Source organism: Vulpes vulpes, chromosome 12 (assembly GCF_048418805.1).
Source record: "Vulpes vulpes isolate BD-2025 chromosome 12, VulVul3, whole genome shotgun sequence".
NCBI lineage: Eukaryota > Metazoa > Chordata > Mammalia > Carnivora > Canidae > Vulpes > Vulpes vulpes.
In genome coordinates, this window is record NC_132791.1 from 77,759,859 (window position 1) to 77,778,545 (window position 18,687).

The 18,687-nt window shown below is 40.0% G+C and overlaps 1 protein-coding gene across 19 annotated transcripts in view; it reads right to left on the reverse strand.

Annotated features, from left to right (window-relative positions):
- Positions 1–18,687, reverse strand: part of CARMIL1 (capping protein regulator and myosin 1 linker 1) — a 314,309-nt gene that overhangs the window by 122,736 nt on the left and 172,886 nt on the right. For all 19 annotated transcript variants that reach the window (XR_011995658.1, XR_011995657.1, XR_011995656.1 and 16 more), the window contains 5 exons: positions 16,851–16,937; positions 9,254–9,357; positions 6,800–6,877; positions 6,585–6,661; positions 4,173–4,277 (listed from right to left, as the gene is read on the reverse strand). Coding sequence is in view for 16 of the 19 variants with exons in the window: in XM_072728997.1 (XP_072585098.1) it covers positions 4,173–4,277; positions 6,585–6,661; positions 6,800–6,877; positions 9,254–9,357; positions 16,851–16,937 (451 nt within the window). In the remaining 3 variants the exon portion in view is untranslated. The remainder of the gene's footprint in view (positions 1–4,172; positions 4,278–6,584; positions 6,662–6,799; positions 6,878–9,253; positions 9,358–16,850; positions 16,938–18,687) is intronic.

The following is an 18,687-nucleotide window of genomic DNA, read 5'->3' on the forward strand; positions in this document are numbered from 1 at the left end:
ATTTGCAGGAGGCTGGACTCATCACATGGATCACATCTCTAAAACAATGAATTGGTTCCACCTGTACAAGTCAGTCCTGTACAATCATGCACTTTGGCAGGCTTGATGCAGACATTTTACACATGTGCACACATCTATCAGTCACACCGAAGGGATCAGACCTGCACCAGGTCCTGGGAGAAGCACACAGGTGAGCACCAGAGAGCTCCTGATTTCAGGCACGGGCAATGGTGGGCACACATCATAGGCATATAGGAGGAAGTATCAGTGGGTGGAACCAGGAGGCGGGGGCCCACCACCTGTTCTCAATGTTCCCAGGAAAAGGGACTGCACCCAGTAGACTCCAAAAATACCCCGGGGTAAGAGTGAGGTGGGAAAGGCTGGGCAGATGTCACCTGGGCGCATACTCCTGTTTAATTATTTACTAAATTGCTTCTCTTTCCCTAACTAGTGCTTCCCCCCAACCCCTTCTGCCCCTCCTTTCCTTCTTGGGGGCAGTCTTGAGCGGCTGAAATTGCCTGAGACGGAGAAGCCCAAGGCCAGTCCCCAAGTCCTGGCTCTGTACTGACCGCGTGGTAGCTCGTGAGACATCACACGCTGCTTTTCTCCTATCTCAGGTGCTCATCAGCAAAATGGGAGAGTCAGCACATGACCAAAGAGGTCCCTTCTTGTTCTAACAAGTGCTGGGGTTCTAGAACCTAGCCACATATTTTAACACTATATTCTTACAATGCTTCAGTGGGAGGGAAATTCTTCCTGTTGGTCTTACACGAAGATGAAGGCTGAGGAAACAATGGTGCACATTAAGATACTGACACACGGATAGTACCGAAGACCAGCCATGAGGAGGGAACAGCTCCCGAGGCTCTAAATACAAACAATTCACAGCAATTGCAAAACAAAGCCAGACAGAACAGCTACAAAGCCTGGCATGTGCTGGGGAAAGCCCTACAGCAGGAAGCCTTATTACTTTTAACCCAGGGATGGAAGGAAACCTGTCTTCACGACTGTCCTCTTTAATCCTCCAACTGCAATCCTGGTTAACAGAAGAATTTGTATCTTATTTCACTGGCTCTGGATATGTGAGGCTAGTTACGACTTTTGAGTAGCACGTGCAATAGGGTTCTTAAAAATACTCAGTCTGAGGGGCACCTGGGTGTCTCAGTGGTTGAGCATCTGCCTTTGGCTCAGGTCGTGATCCCAGGGTCCTGGGATCGAGTCCCACATCGGGCTCCCCACTGGGAGCCTGCTTCTCCCTCTATGTCTCTGCCTCCCTGTGTCTCTCATTAATAAATAAATAAAATCTAAAAAAAAAAAAACCTTCAGCCCAGGAGATGGGGAGAAGGGGTGCCATGTGAAAGGGAACCAAGAGGGCACTGGGAAGTAGACACGAGGGGGAACAAAGTGAAGGTGCCAGCATGAGCAGGACACAGGAGCTCGGGCCTTACTCTGCGTGACACAGGACAAGGAGCATCCTCAGGACAGATGAGGACCATGCTGTCCTGAAGACTTTAGAAAACACCAAGGAACAATGTCATCATGTTCTTTACTAAAACTGAAATACTTCATCGTGGACTGCAAGGAGAAAGCGCAGCTCTGAAGTAAGCAGTCATATGCTTTCTGCTGCTTTTGAAGCAGCCCCAAATAGAAGAATACTTCTGCAGAATACTGTTATGTCCAAACTTAGTAGGTTTCTCTCAATTTTAGTAACATGCTGCTGAAGCGAGCACAACAGGTTTCTCTCAAAAGAAGGTGCATTGCTTTAGCATATTTTCTGATGGCTGCTGACCCCCAATCTTTCAGCAAGCTAAGGCCTCCACTACCCCTCTTGGTACAGGGGAAAGTGGCGGGGCAGGCATGTCCTGAGCTGGTGGCAGCTGGTGGTGGCAGTGGACACTGCGATGCACCTCCCAGAACTCCCTCGGCAGTCAGTCTTCATCAGCGGTGGCCTTGGCTGAAGCAAATGTCATGTCCCAGGCCATATCCTTCCAGAGGTAGACTACAGACCAAGGACTGATGGACACAGGGTCAGGGTGTTCCAGCCTCCATCTCCTACATGTTGTGCTCCATCTTAACATCTGCTTCACGGGAAACCCAACCTGTGACTGTGAGTTTGGGCAAATTACGTAGCTTCCTGGGCCTCCATTTCCTCCACTCTAAACTAGGAATCCCACACCGCCTGCTCACAGGTGCTGTCAACATTGATGGTTATGGCCCACATACAAGAAGAGACCCAGTATCTAAATTGGGGTCCTGCTTTGCAAGTTCTCTTCCATTCCCACCACCTCACAGGTAAACCCGAACACCTTAGTTTTGTTATATCTTTTCAAGGTATAGAATTACATTAAATGTACCTACGGAATTTTGCTTACAGACTCTTCAGCCATGGAGCCTGTTCCCTCACATTAAAATTTTTATTAAGTAAAACACAGAGCTGAAGAGACCACTGCCAGGACACTATTAGATGTTCACATAAATAACAACAGGTCACAAGATTTAACAATTACAAAGTTCACTTTGAGGTATGATTTTTTTTTATCAGTAAGTCTCTATAATAAACAATACAGTGGGGGATCCCTGGATGGCTCAGCGGTTTAGTGCCTGCCTTCGGCCCAGGGGATGGCCCTGGAGTCTCAGGACCAAGTCCCACGTCAGGCTCCCTGCATGGAGCCTGCTTCTCCCTCTGCCTGTGTCTTTGTCCCGCCCCCTGTGTCTCTCATGAATAAAAAAATTAAATAAATAAACAAATAAACAAATAATACAGTAAAATCCAGCATTGTGGTGGTATGGAACATTCTGTAAAATCAATAATGCTAATCAATCAAGTGCTACTCTACATTTCACAGGATCAAGAACATTAAAAGAATTGGAATGCTGTGCACCTGTCACTAAAACTGTTTTGATCTCCTATTGGTACAATGAGGACAAGGATCAAGTGTGGATTTGCTTTCTACCCAGTACCACCTTCTTATCTGGCACACTTCAAATGCTCAATGAATATTAGTTAAATGAATGAATAAGTAAATATGACTAAATTATAATGGATCCTCTTTTAGAATACTGATTCCATTAGTTTAATTAATATCCACACAAAGAGTCTCATCATGAGGCTTTCACTATCTGTAGCTGTTACATTTATAGACCTTCAATATATCAATTCAATGTTTAAAACAACAACAACAAAAAAGGCTGCCATATCCATTGGATTTTTTTCTTAGTACTTGACTAGATCTACTGTCCTTAAAGACATTCATTGTTTAAGTCCTATGGTGCCATGTGAGATACTGCAATCAAGAATTAAACACCTCTCAAAAAAAAAAAAAAAAAAAGAATTAAACACACTTCAAAGAGAAAGAGAAAAAAGGCAACTCACAAATTAGATAAAGATTAATTTTCTAGTAAAATTAATAGCAGACATTAATTTTAACATTTCATACAAATTAAATGCTGATTTACATGCCAACTGGGGAAAGGAGAAATCTGTGTATGCATTTGAGCGTATGCAACATGTACATACTCTTAACTACTTGAAAATATGTTCTTTAGACTTAAAGAGAATTTGATGCTATAGCCCTTTTGGTTATTTCTGGCAATGGTGAACAGAAATTTCAATGATGATAAATTATCCTCAAGCCATATTTTAGTTAAAGAGTTTAACTCCACCACTAGGAATGTTAACCCATTACCTAAGTTGACTGCCAAATAAAAACACCAGACAGACAGCCTATACCGACCTAGGTAATTCAGTAACTAAAGCACCTAAAAACCAACTCTGCTGCATACACACTGTGTATAGAATTTATTAAGGTTAGGAGAAATATGTAGAATAAATATTGAGTAGAACACACATAATATGAATATACCTAAAACAGGCTGAACAGAGGTTAACATAAAGGCAACAGCATTTGAGTGCACATTTATAGAAGATCAGTGACAACTGCCAAGGTCACAAACCAAAGGAAGATTTTTTTTTTTTTTTTAAACAGAAGATGCAATAATATCAACAGCGCACAATGTACTCAAAAAGAATGTGATTTCCTTTTGTGTCCCAAGTTAGAAAGGCATTTTCATCTGCGCTGCCTGTTTTAGGATTATGTGTCATCTTCTTCAAGTACATTCATAATAACAATCTGAACGTTAAAAGTTCTGGTGAAAATTAATTGACCACTCACTTTAAGGGCTCAGGAGACAGTTTTGTGCCTGAAAGGTTGAGTTGCATCAGAGCCAGGGAGCTACTGAAAAACTGTTTGAAGGATGGGGGTACTTCTTTTCCTTTCCTAAAAAAACAAAACACGAGAGTCATGCTAGCAGTTGCACCTCTGGTCCTGTACCCCACTCCCAGATTGGCAAAATTACCCATTGGTTATTCAGACACTGGGAAATAACCCATGAATCCATAACGTTTTTGGGAGAAATTTAAAGGTAAAAAGAAACAAAATGCCTGGAAGCTAAATATATCCAATGCCATCAAAGGAATGATGCAAGAGAAGTTAAGACATTTAAGTCTTTAAAACTATTGCTATTAATCGCAGCCAATAAACTCAATGTGTTTGCCCACAGATCTCCTTGTTTGAGTTTTTAAGAAATTAGAGGTCAAAGGAGATGTAGATTTCTCACAGTTTAAAGAGCTTTCCCCCTGGGTGGCATTGAATACTTAGAATTATTACATGCACTTTGCCAATACTCTTGGATGTGGCATGTCTTAGATTCAATAATGTGCGACCGGATGTTGAACCGAGGAAAAACACAGAAAGTCTGATTGGCATGAAGCCTGCAAGGCAAATGGCCTGCTCAGCTCTTCCGCCATCGGGCAAATATAATAATTTCAGGCCAAATATTAAAATAAAGACAAAACTCTAAAGGAGATGGCTGTAAATTCCAAATATGTGCCCTTGTTGTTATAGTAGAAATCATACATCTCGAGAAAGAGGCAGAGTCAACGCCACACTATGAGGGTTTTAGAAAAACAAGATCCCAGGGTCAAAGTTGGAATGTGAACCCTCTGCTTGTTTTGTTCTATCTGCCAGAATTGATGGCATGATTGAGTAAATCCACATGTATAAAGCACTAGCCTGATGAAGAGTAAACACTCATTTAATGGTAGTTATTCACACTCTGTGGGTGGATTCACAGAGACTGAGGGCAGAGGCCAGGCCAGGTCTAGCTCAACCATATAACATTCAACAATATTTCTTGTACAGAGGTCCAGGAAAACTTGTCAATATTAGAAAAAAGTTTTTAAAACAAGATAATTTTAAAACAAGCAGAATCTCTAAGAGGTTGAAAATAAATTTAAGAGGAAAGAGAATTCTGGTGGAATACATGTTAGATGTTTCCCATGAACTCTGGTTCCAAATAGTGTAACAATATAAGCTTATGCGCTCCGGTTTGTTTTTTGTTAGCAAATGTTAAAATATTCTCTGAATATACGTTCTCCTACTACTACTTTGTCTGGTGTCTACTGTACCAATGTTTCCAAATATCCATTGCCCCTTTCTGTGAGAAGATGATGCCTCATCACCCCACCCACTGGCAGGCTTGGTCATGCAAGTCACTTTGGGCAAGGGGACATCACATCAAATAGAAGTGATGTGTATGACTTTCAGAGAGAAGCTTTCCCAGCCAGCATGAGCAGTAATTCTTGGTCCTCTGCTGTGTGGCTAGAGATCTGCCTTCCAAAATAAAGGCAATGTGTCCAGCCTACAAAGGACGTGTCACAAAATTACGACTGCTGAAAGCCATGGAGATGGGGGTGGGAAGGGAGGATCATTTGTTATTATGAAGCAATCTAACCTATTCTGACTGATATACTTATGAACAAAAGTATGAATAGCCTGGCGGACAGTCCACAGCTCAATGTAAATGCATCAATTTCAAGATAATTACTAAGGCTTGCTAGGATTGTACCTAGGTAAGGTGCTAGGTATTCAATAAAACCTCTCATTTGGAAGACAAGGTGATTTATTAGTAAGCTCAATAGCTCTACTGAAGACGAGTCATCACAAAGGGGGCACCTGGGTGCCTCAGGTGGTTAAGTGGCCAACTCTTGATTTAGGTTCAGGTCAGGATCTCACAGTCATGGGATTAGAGTCCTGTGTTGGCTCCACACAGAATCTGCTTGAAATTCTCTCTGCCCCCCCCTCCTGTGTGTGATCTCTCTCTCTCTCTCTCTCTAAAATAAATAAATAAATAAATCTTTTTAAAAAATTTTTTTAAGTCTTAAAAAATTTTTAGAAGTGCATGGAGCTAGCCATAAGCTCCCAGGGGGAGTTTATACTTGCTTCCAAGTTCACTGTTGAAAAGTCCTTTTTAAAAGAGTTTTTACTGTATTGAGAGTGCCTGTGTACATATGACAAGCAGTTATTAGACAGTTCACATAGCAGACTGTAAGGAGTGTTAAGAATATCCATCGTACTTCAGTGAAAAAAAATAACAAAAACTTGCACTTTCAAGGCATAGATTATGTTTTAAGGTCACCTCCCTTCATGCGCAACACACATCCTTTATTTATTTTCAGATCGCTATGACCTTCTCTGGGAGGAAGATATTCCTAGATGACAGTGATGGCAGGTATAAACCCATACCGGTGAGAAAAGACAGCTCTGGAGAGATTGAGCACAGCTAAATATTGGAGACACCCCCGGAGAAGAGCTGCACAGACCTGAGGAAGAAAGAAGACACTCTTAGTTTCAAATATTTCAAGGACTAATAGAATATTTTATTAGAGAGAAAGCCTTCTCTGTATCCCATCTAAATGGATGCTCTGACACCCCCCAGAGTGATATGAAAAAAACATTACCATGTCCAGGGAACATTCCGTATTGGATAAATCCAGATGAGCAATGGCATTTGGCTGAGCCAAAAAACTATACATGTACTTGAAAAAAAAAAACAGAAAAACAAACACATTAGGATCTGGAAACACACACCTACACACACGTTAGTATTTTAAAAAGAAGTTGCCCAAATCCTCCCATAATCATTCTCTACTCTTCCCAAGAGAATGAGTAGAATTTCATGTCATTCCTTTACCTTCTCTGGAGCAAAGTTCCAAAGAATATTTAAAATAAAATTATGTTTGAGTTTAAAAAAAAAAGGCCAAATGAACTCTTGGCTGCCAAACCCCCTTTTGTTACACATGACTTAATTTTCCTGATTAACTCCATTTTTATAATTTTGGAGCAGTGCTAATTAATTTTAACTGCTGAGATTAAAATTCCACCTGAATAGCACTCACCCTATCAAAATGCTAATCACTTTTGAAAACGTTCAAAGTTTCACTAATTTGAATTTGAACCATAAGATGGGTCTCAGGCAATACTCTCTTCTGTCCAACACAGCTATTTTTCTATCCTTACTTTCATAATCTAACAAGAAAGGGTCTGATGGCACTATTAGTTTAGTTTCTTAAAAAAAACCTCACATATAAGTAAGACACGTCTGGTTTCAAAGGGTCACAATGCCTAAACTCTCCCCTTATTCCTGTGCAAGGCCATCAAAACAATAAATTTAAGTGCCACCTCACTTCCCTGTGTGAGTAGCAACTCCCAAAGTCCACCAATAATAAGTTGCATCCAAACTCCTGTCACCAAGAAAATAACTAAATTCTCCTTAGCTTCGCGGAATGCCACCAGATCCTTGTAAAAACAAAAAAGCTTACACCGACATGCGATGCCCTTGTCCTCAGCAAAGACTCAGTGCAGCGGCTTAGCTATATCATGCTTGAGCAAAATCCCTCTACTAAGGAATTCAGAGAAGCAAAAGATTAGCCTGTAAATACTTTAGAATAACTAGACACACACCACAGACTGGATTATGAGACGTTCTGATCCAGAAAAATAATTTGTTCTGGCTTCGGTAAAAATATCTGCTTCTCTTGTGCTTTGCCTGGCGCTGTGGTTTCCTCTCATCCACCAGCTGGGGGAGCTCTAATCACCCTCGATTGGTGACAAGACCCTACTTGGCCAACACTTCTCCAAAGAGGCAGGTCCCCTGAAGGTAGGGGCCCAGTAAGCCCCTCGCTGCACCTGCTGTATGGCTCCCAGAACCTCCTAGAGCCTGTCCAGGGCTGGGTACCCACTCACGCAGGCCTCATCCTTCCACCTCTCCTACCCCAGAGGCAAGCTAGTACAAGACCCCCTCTCAGCCAGTGAAAAAATTCTGGGTTACTCTACCTTGAGTGACTAAATGCCCCTATGTTAGCAGAGTCCTATTACTTAATCTTTGGGCTCCTCTTTTACCCCTCTATTTCTCTTGTCTGTCACCATAATGTCTCAGTGGTTTCACATCAGACTCCTTGTTTCATATTGGGAGGGAGGAGATTTATGAATCATCACTGAAGGTGACCACTAACATGGAGCAATGCATTGAAAAAGTCATGGCACACCAGAAAACAGTATTGCTTAAAATGGGTTCAAGTTATCAGCGAGAGGGGGAAAAAATACTACAAAGGGACTGGCAATATTCCCTGCTTTACAGAGAAATAAGAATAAATCTCACAATGGTTTTCAACCCCATAAAGAGGTAGAAGGCACACAAAGGTTCTATGAAGATGCACATTTGCTATAGGCTCTACCTTGTAAGGGAGCATTTCTTCTCAACTCTATCATGGTGACCAGAGGGGACAACTCACTCAATCTGATAGTGAGATCATACCTAGTTCACTGTACCAATAATATCTGCCAAACATTTATATTACCAGTTCAGCTGCATGAAGAATCTCATCATTGAGGGTAAACTTTTTGCCTTCAAATTCAAACTTCTTTAAAAAGTGGCCCCACTATCTTCCCAGACCTCTCCTCTCCCTACTGTATTCATGGAAGATAAGACTGGACTTCATCCCAATATTTTCTATTAACAGCAAACTGCTAAAAACAACAATAACAACAAACCCACCTGTCTTCTTAACAATATTATTTAATGATGAAATCAGTTTACATTTCCAATATTTCTTATCAGGCAATTTTAACAGGTGCAATAATGATTAAAATGAAGGGGAAAAAAAGTCCTTCAGAAAAAGTATTTCCAAAAAGAATCACACTTCAGCAATATTGGGTGGCCGGGGATCTGTGTGCTAAACTACATTTAGTTAAGGACAGCTCTAGAATTTTTCTCTACAATATCTTATGAGCTCATAACTAAATGATCTGAAAGTGTCATGAAAAGGGGAGATGAGAAGAGCCACATTTGACAATCATTCAGGATCAGGGGATCTGGTGTCTCTGAACATAGCCATGAGGAAAGGAAAACCTACCGAGAGGTCGTCTCCACGAAGGACGTTCCCTGAGAGGTCGAGATGGGTAAGGGTGGTGGCAGTCAATGGGTTGGCACTCAGTGACTGAGAAAGGCTATTCACCCCTGCAACATGGAGAAGATCCAGGCTCAGTTTGCACGCCAGAAAACAAAATGAGGTTTGGGAGTTCTATAAATGGCTCTGCCTCAAACTGCAGGTCTGAGGTCAGCCACAAGTATTGTCTGTCCCCAAAGGTAGGACTGTCTTCTCAGAAAGAACAGGTTAGTCACAGACACAGCCATCTCATGGAGTAGGAGAGAGAGAGAGAGGTGGCTTCAATCTGCTCCACTTCTGATGTGGATGGAAAGGATTTGACTTTGAAGTCCTAAAATGGTACACACAAGACTAACTGGTCACTTCTATCTTTCTCTTAATTCTACTCAGTGTTCCTGACTTGGTGTATAGGATTTGAGTAATATAGATTGTATTCAGGCACTACAGCCTAGTTAAAGTACTTAGAAGTTAATATAGAAATCAGATAATTGTTCTACCTAATATATCATACTTTTTTAAAAAAAAAAAAGATTTTATTTATTTATTCATGAGAAATAGAAAGAGAGAGGTAGAGACACAGGCAGAGGGAGAAGCAGGCCCCATGCAGGGAGCCTAATGTGGGACTTGATCCCAGGTCTACAGGATCATGTCCTGGGCCGAAGGTGGCACCAAACCGCTGAGCCACCCAGGCAGCCCATGATATTTACAGCCAAAAAAAAAAAAAAGATCATATTTACAGCAAAATTCAGATGGAAATGGATTTTTACAAAGAGAACACAATCTGTACACAATGTAAGAAGCAATCAAAAGGCAAAATGAGTAATTGACACTGTATACACTACTTACGTAACACAAATGGCTCAAGTCAAAGTCAACTGAACTGAACTGAATGGGTTCTTGCCACCTCAAAAAACAAAGAATAAACACCTAAGAAGGGCAAGAGTATTCTGTGAGGTGAGAGCCATGTTCTCTTCTATGTGAGTAACCATTATGGGGGCATGCCTGTTGGTGGGTTCTCCTCAGGCCACTTCTCTCCAAGGGGAAGGAAAGGCATAAGAAAGGGGTGACTACAAAATGGAAGCCCAGGAGAGTCTGGTGGCTCACTGGGATTCGAAGATGCCAATATACACAGTAGCACTGATGCTCACTCTTAGAGTAACAGGGATATGGGACATAGCACAGCTCTTCCTGTTTCTACAGTTCACAGTTTCAATTTGTATATTTTGGAAATATAGCTATTTCTAAACTGGATATACATTTATAATTTTTTTTTTTCAGTAAAATTCTTCTTGAAAATCCCAGCCTATCTTAAGCACCCTCTGAGGAGACAGTGAATGGGGTTTTCATCCACACTCACACAGAGCCTTCCTCAGGATAAGGGACGGGGGTGGGGAGGGTGAGCAGTAGGGCCTGCCAATAGGAGCCAGAATTGGTCACAATAGCAGGATCTAGTGAGTCGCTCCAAGAAAAAAGCAGAGGGTGCCAGGTACAGCCCCGCACTGGAGCAGGTCTCTGCTCTAAGTTTAGAATGTTTGGTGCATGGCACTGATGAAAGGATTATTATCTTATCGCCAGTTTTGGGGGGTCACAAGACATGACTGCACTCTGTGTCTGATAAAGACTACTGAGCCATTTATCAGGCATGAGTGTGCTTCTGGGTATGTACAGAGAGGAGACAGAAGTGTAGAGTGAAAAATATTTTAGTTAAGTACCAAGAAGAATTTGTTGGCTATCAATTCAACATTTATTAAGCGCTCATAAACTGTTTATAAATTGCTGGGGATTGGGAAATATATGTAAGTCAGACCCATTCGTTGCCCTCAAAACGTTCAAAGACCATCGAGAAGGAAACTAAATAAATTCCAGCATGAAAAATCAGCATTCCCCAGGGAATATTTATTCACTGCAACAAAAGTTTATCTAAGACCTACTGTCCGCTAGGCATGGGCTTTGGTGACCCAGCAGACACTATATACCCTCAAGTGAGAGACACAGTCAAATAATCATAATCCAGTGAGGTCAGTTCTATCAGGTAAGAAACAAGAGCTCAGCAATGAAGGAGGTGGAGATTTGATTAATTAGGCTGGATAAAAGGAACTTGCAATGGCCTATAGAAGGCTAATTTCTGAACGTAACATCTATGATTGCCTAAATCACCAGTGTATACTGTTAGTAGTAGTACTAGTATATTTGGTAATGGAATAATTGAGTCCAAAACATGGCGAATTTTCATCAAGAAAATCATTTGTAAAATCACTTCCTTAGGGAAGTATAACAAAACTCAATAAATAAATTCCGAAATTAGAAGGTCAAATTAGTCTTGACAGGAAAATGCTTCTTTACAAGTGTGGGCACTTGGCAGTTGGCCAACATCTGAACAGAATCAGAAGAGAATTATATTCTCAGCTCAGCTTCATGCTACTAAAACAAAATGAAAGACTTCCTCCCCCACCTCTTGAGACCACATCCACGTGAGGCTTATGTTTAAAGGCACACTAACAGCAGAAAATTACAAAAATATAGGATGGAAAAAATCAGGGCTCTTACAACCCAAACTAAACACAGAGTTACACGCCATTCTCCATTCTGGCTGTCCAGTGATTTTGACTATTTTTCCTATTTATTACTGGAGTGTTTACAGCTGGATAAAGGTGGTACCAGATAGCCCTGCACTGACATAATCTGGCAACCAGCAGGACATTTACTAGAAATCCAGAAAACTATCATTTAGCTAATATCTGAGGAAGATAAAAGGTATTTGGAGACATTGGGGATGTTATGGGTAAATTGAAAAAAAAAAATCTGACTTGAATTACGGAGCCATGAATATAAATGTTTTCATAGGACTAAAATACAAATGTCAAATTCAGCAAAAGACTGCAATGTAATCTGAGCTACTGTGAATCTTCAAACCTTTTAAATATTAGAGGAAAATCTACAAGAATAATGAAATCCTTTAAAAAAAATCTTTTTTATATAAAAAAAAACCAACCTACATTTCAAGACATACATCTTTTTTAAGGGCAGCTTAAAATTCTTTGGTCAGAATATCATTAAACAATATTAATTCTCAAAACACATATTTTAATGTACACATACTTTATAGCAGAGAAGAGATAAATGTGGTGTAGTGACCTTTATTTGTGAAGGGCATGGGCAATGTGGGTTTGAGGAACTCTGTTCTGCCTGGTGAACCTCCCACCCTCATGACATTGGAGGATAGAGACATAGTGAGTGGTGGCATGGAGGTACCCCAACCCCACACTTGTCCTTGGGAAGTTAAATGATCACCATATCCCTCTATTTGTTTCACAGTAATGAACAAATAAATTAAACATATAAATTCAAGTTTGTTTTTTTAAACACCTCTATCTTAAAAAAAAGAGACCACATAGCACAGTGATTACAGTTAATACCGTATTGTGTATCTGAAAGCTGCTAAGAGTAGATCTTAAAAGTTCTCATCACAGTGTAAAAGAAATTGTAATGTGTGTTGACAGAATCAACACATCTGAACAGAATCAGGAGAGAATTATATTCTCGGCTCAGCTTCATGCTACTAAAACAAAATGAAAGACTTCCTCCTCTACCTCTTGAGGCCACGGCCACATGAGGCCTATGTTAACAGGCACACTAATAGCAGGAAATTACAAAAATATAGGATGGAAAAAATCAGAGCTCTTACAACCTAAACTAAACAGAGTTACACACCATTCTCCATTCTGGCTGTCCAGTGATTTTAACCATTTTTTGTATTTATTATTGGAGTGTTTACAGCTGGATAAAGGTGGTACCAGATGGCCCTATTGTGGTGATCATTTCACAATACATAGATACCAAATCATTACATTATATACCTGAAATTAACACAATGTTGTATGTCAATTATATTTCAACAAAAAAATAAATTTTTTAAAGTTATACCTATAGAGCACATGATAAATAATTAACACTTTTAATATGTAGGGAATATATATAAATCAAGAAAGAAGATTAACATGGCAAATAGATAACAAAGGATGGAAACTACCAACTTCCACCAAAAGAAAGACAAATGACTAAGAAATGGAGGGTGTTGTATGGATGGGGGTGAGGATAGAGAATTCACCTAAGCAGTAAGCAAAGAAACTAAAATATCAGAACACTTTGAGGCGCCTGGGGGCTCAGTCAGCTAAGTGTCTGACTCTTGGTTTCAGCTCAGGTCATGATCTTACGACCTGTGAGATCAGGAGCTTCACATTGGCTCCCTGCTCAGCAGGGAGTCTGCTTAAAGATTCTTTCCTTCTGCCCTTTCTCCCACTCATGTACACTTGCTCTCTCTCTCAAATAAATAAATTTTTAAAAATCAGAATGCTTTTGCTTATATGTTTGATAAACAATGAAAAAGAAGAATAACATTCAATGCTGGTGGGAGCACAGAGATTCGTACAAATAACCTGGAGGACAACTTGACAATAAATAACAAAAGAAAGCATTTTTTTAAAAGCTTTTTTGATTTAGCAATTCTAGAGAAATTTATACTAAATAAGTAACAAATGACTATTAATTACATACAGAAGTCATGTTAGCATTGTTTGCATGATTAAAGAATTAGAAACCATGCAAAAATATAATAACAGATCATTTAAATAAATTATAGGATGTCTTCCACACACTGGAACAGCATGCAGCCACTGAAAGTGTTTGCAGTCATAAAGGATCACAATATATACCACGTGGGGAGAAAAGTTTATGAAATGGCACACATACTGTAATACCGTATACACATGTGTCTGTATGTTGGCATGTAGATAAACTACATACAGGCAGAAACCACGTGGAAGGGTGGGTGCTAGGCTGTCAGCAGTGGCAGTCTCATATGGTTTGGTGCTGGCACTACAAGGAATTTAGCTTTCTTATTTATGCTTTTCAGTATCTTCTAAATCTTTATCATAAATGTATAATGCTTTGATAATCATCATAAAAAGGTTTTTATCGGGGATCCCTGGGTGGCGCAGCGGTTTGGCGCATGCCTTTGGCCCAGGGCGCGATCCTGGAGACCCGGGATCGAGTCCCACGTCGGGCTCCCGGTGCATGGAGCCTGCTTCTCCCTCTGCCTATGTCTCTGCCTCTCTCTCTCTCTCTCTCTCTCTCTCTCTCTCTGTGACTATCATAAATAAATAAAAATTTAAAAAATATATTAAAAAAAAAAAGGGTTTTATCAGACTGATTTGCTGGAGTAGAGGGTAACATCACCAGACTAGACTTAGCTTTAAGATCTGTGGAAGGCTGATGTGGGGCTGGATCGCATGACCAAGAGTCAGGTGCTTAATCAACGGAGCCACCAGGTACCCCAAGTGTCTAAGTGTCTGACTTAATTCCATATTATAAATGGCCTAAGTGAGAAACCAAGACCCTGTGAAGGCATGTTCATATTAAGTAAAAAAAACCCAGGCAATCTGCTTGAGAGCTGACACTCAGGCCCTCTATATACAGCCCTTAAACATGACAGTGATCTGGGTGCTGTGCCAGGGGCTGCAGAGATGGAGGTCAGGAGGCAAGGACAGCCCCCCTCTAGGATGGAAACACAGTATTTGTACAGGAATGTTAGATCTATAAGTAATAATGTGATCAATAATCTGCTCTAAAAGTAACATAGAGGAAAGAATGGTTGATTCTACTGAGGTCTTAGGAATAGGGAAGGTGTCTCAGAAGAGACGATTACAGATAAATGTTTTATAAAATAAACCGAAGCTCTCAAGAATATAAGGAGAGGTGTGCAATCATAGAAAACATATATAGTGGTCTCTGCTGGAGGCCCTATTCCTGGTACAGAGTCCCCTAAACCCTTGTAATTTCCTAAGTCATAATGGCACTGGGGACATCTCTTGTTCTACTGAGGTGACTCTGCGTGGGCTCCTGGATGGCGCTGATCAGCAGACAAACCAAGCCACAATTAGAAACTTGAAATTTTCAGCTCCCTCTGTACCCCTAGCCTCCAGGAAAAGGAGAAGGGCTGGAGACTGAGTTAATAATGGATGACGCCTAAGTGAGGAAGATTCCATAAAATCCCAAAATCCCACAGGGAGTTTCCAGGTGACAAACACATCCATACCAGGAAGGTGACAGCTCTACAAGGACAGCTGCTCCTGGGCTCAAGACTCTCCCACACCTTGTCTTATCTCTTCACCTGCTTGTTCATTTATGTCCTTTATCATATCCTTTATTTTTTTTAATTTTTTTAAAGATTTTTTTAAATTTATTTATTCATAGAGACAGAGAGAGAGAGAGAGAGGCAGAGACACAGGCAGAGGGAGAAGCAGGCACCATGCAGAGAGCCCTACGTGGGACTTGATCCTGGGTCTCCAGGATCATGCCCTGGGCTGCAGGCGGCGCTAAATCGCTGCGCCACCAGGGCTGCCCTATCATATCCTTTAATAAACTAGCAAACAGAGGTGCCTGGGTGGCTCAGTCAGTTAAGCGTCTGCCTTCGACTCAGGTCATGATCTCAGGGTCCTAAAATCAAGCCCTGTGTCAGGCTCCCCATGCAGCGGGGGGGGGGGGGGGGTCTGCTTGTCACCCTCTCTTTTTGCCCTTCCCCCTGCCTCATACTCCCTCCCTCTCAAATAAATAAATAAAATCTTTAAAAATAAATAAATAAACTAGCAAACATAAGTAAGTGTTTCCCTGAGTTCTGTGAGCCAATCTAGCAAATTAATCAAACCCAAGGCAAGGTCTTTGGAACCTCCAATAACCTGGGCTTATAACTGGCATCTAAAGGCAGTTTGGGAGCAGTCTTGTGGGACTCAGCCCTGAACCTGTGGGATCTGATGCTGTCTCTGGGTAGACAGGATCAGAATTGAGTTAAATTGTGGGACACCTAGCTGGTATCGCAGAGAATTGTTTGGTGTGAGGAAAAACCTCCACACATCTGGTGACCAGAAGCAACAGAAGGGAAGTGTTTGGTGTGAGGAATCAAGGAGTCATTTAGGAAAGAGAAACACAAAGGAAGGGCAGAAGGAGGTTTCATCTCACAGGATTAAAGACTTTCCAAGATACAAAACACATACAAAGGCACAATGTGCATGGGGATATTTCAAGTATTACAGGGGTGCTGATATGAAAACATAATGATAGAATGGACAGGATGTGCTGAACAATCAGATACACGAGAGGGGGTAGTCAGAAAAGACTCAGGGGAAGGAAAGGCAATTTCCAGAGCAGGATAGATGCGTAGAGCTATAGTGTGGCTGGGCAGTTAGGCTTACCAGTCTTTTGTGTAGGAGACCATCGATCTGACAGTGTGTGTGATGGGGGTAGCAGGGGGGTGGGGGCAGGGGAAATATAGGTATGCACTTCCTGACTCAAAGTCAAAAGTGAAATACTGTATTTCAAAATTATTCTCTGCTCTGAAAGCATTTCACTTTAGACAATCAGAATTCCAATTACATAGTTTCTTTATCTTATAACTATCATAGTATTGTAATACATATGTAGATACATAACTGAGTAACAATTCTAACTATTTAAGGTAGAATGGTGTAACAGAAATATTCAGACATAAAGTAAATAACACATACTGTACCTTTAGGTGACAATGAGGTTTTAGATAAATTTAAATGCTTTAATCCCTTTGGGAGTTTGGCAAATTGAATACTTAAAGAGGACACACCTGAGAAAGGAAAAAAAAAGATTCTTAGAATGTTCATGTTCTCAGAATTGCATGTCTTATAATGCCTGAAAATTAACTTAAATTTGATTCTAATTTAAGTGAACATTTTTTTCTTTCTAATGTCAGACTTAATTCCCAATTACCATCACACCTTCCCTTTTGTCCTACCTAAAGGATAGGAGAAAAGAAAGATTGTTTAATTAAGCATAACAATATAAAAACTTTACTGTTAGAGATGTTTGTCTTTGGACTAAAGTGTTACCCTCTCCTCTATAGTCCTATTTCAAATGCAAATACTCCTAGGAAGAGTGATATAATTGCTTCTTTTTAACCTGTGTCTTAATGAGTTGATCACTCTTCTGGGTGAGCAGATGCATGCTACTTAATTATTATCAAGAAAACGGTATAATGTTAACTATTCAGATAACAGCTTCAATTTTAGCACATGGATCCTAATACTTAATTAGCTTATGGCTAACAACCTCAGACAAAGCATCAGAATGTATTTAAGCTCTTAAAGGTAGGTTTTGTAACTTGAAAAATCAGTATTAAAAATCAGATAGTCTAAATTCAATGACCAGACTGGGAGACTGTGAACATCAGCTTACTTATTCAAGGACTGCAATGAATGTAGTCTGTTCACTGGGAGGAATAAGTAATACATGAATGTATGCTCTTCCTACAAATCTTTCAACCAATTTCCCGTTACATGTGAGTTGTCACCTTCCCCGGGGCATGTTCCTGTGAAGGTTCCTAAAACAATATTAACCATTTGGTTTCCTAGACTAATTCTCAAGCTCTATGCACTAATACAGAACTACCATGGTTGTTGACCTATTATATAACCCCACATTCTCTGCACATTTTATCAAAGTTTATCAAGAAATAACTACTGTAGAAATACCCAGAAAGATCATGCAGCTTCACTAAGGCTCCAGATGGGTGTCTCCCCAAGGATAGTGGGTGCTCTGAGAGTCCCTATTTTACCTCATACCATTTCCCAAATAAGTTTGGAAATTGCTACATTAAATGATGTCAAACAGGTCTTTTTTAATGTGAATATTTCTAGAGATTTGAATACATTAATCCATATTGTTATTCTTATGAAAGAGCGTATAACTAACAAGTTAGCAGGGACAGAGGGAAAAAGGAGTCATTTAAAAAATGTAATTAATCTAAAAGACAGAAAAGGAGAGGGAAAAAAAATCAAAGAAAAATGAGGAAAAAATAGCAGACATATAGTAGATTGCTATACAAATAAATCAATAATTACAATAAATGTACTAGGATACTCAAAACCAGTAAAAATGGGTTATCTAAACAAAATATCAGGTGTTTTCAAGAACACTTATAGATACACGTATTTAGAAGTAAATCTAAAAGAATGTAAAAAGATATATGCTGCAAACACTAACCAAAAGAAAATTAGTATATGTGCAATAATAGAAGACAAGTTCAGTAAGTGAGACATTTCATTAATGAAGAAGAAATAATTTTAAATTTGTATGGTCTTAATAACATAGTCTCAAAATGTACAAAATAAATCTAACGGTAACAAAAGGAAAACACATAGATTATCATATACATGCATATATGTTCGTACTACCTCGCAACAGTGGGAGATTTTTAAACACATCTCTGTCAGTAGATGATAAAAGAGATTAAAAAAAAGTTATAAAGACACAGATGATATCAAGAGCACAATAAAAAAATCTGTTTGAAAAAGTTAAAACTGTACCTAATAATTGCA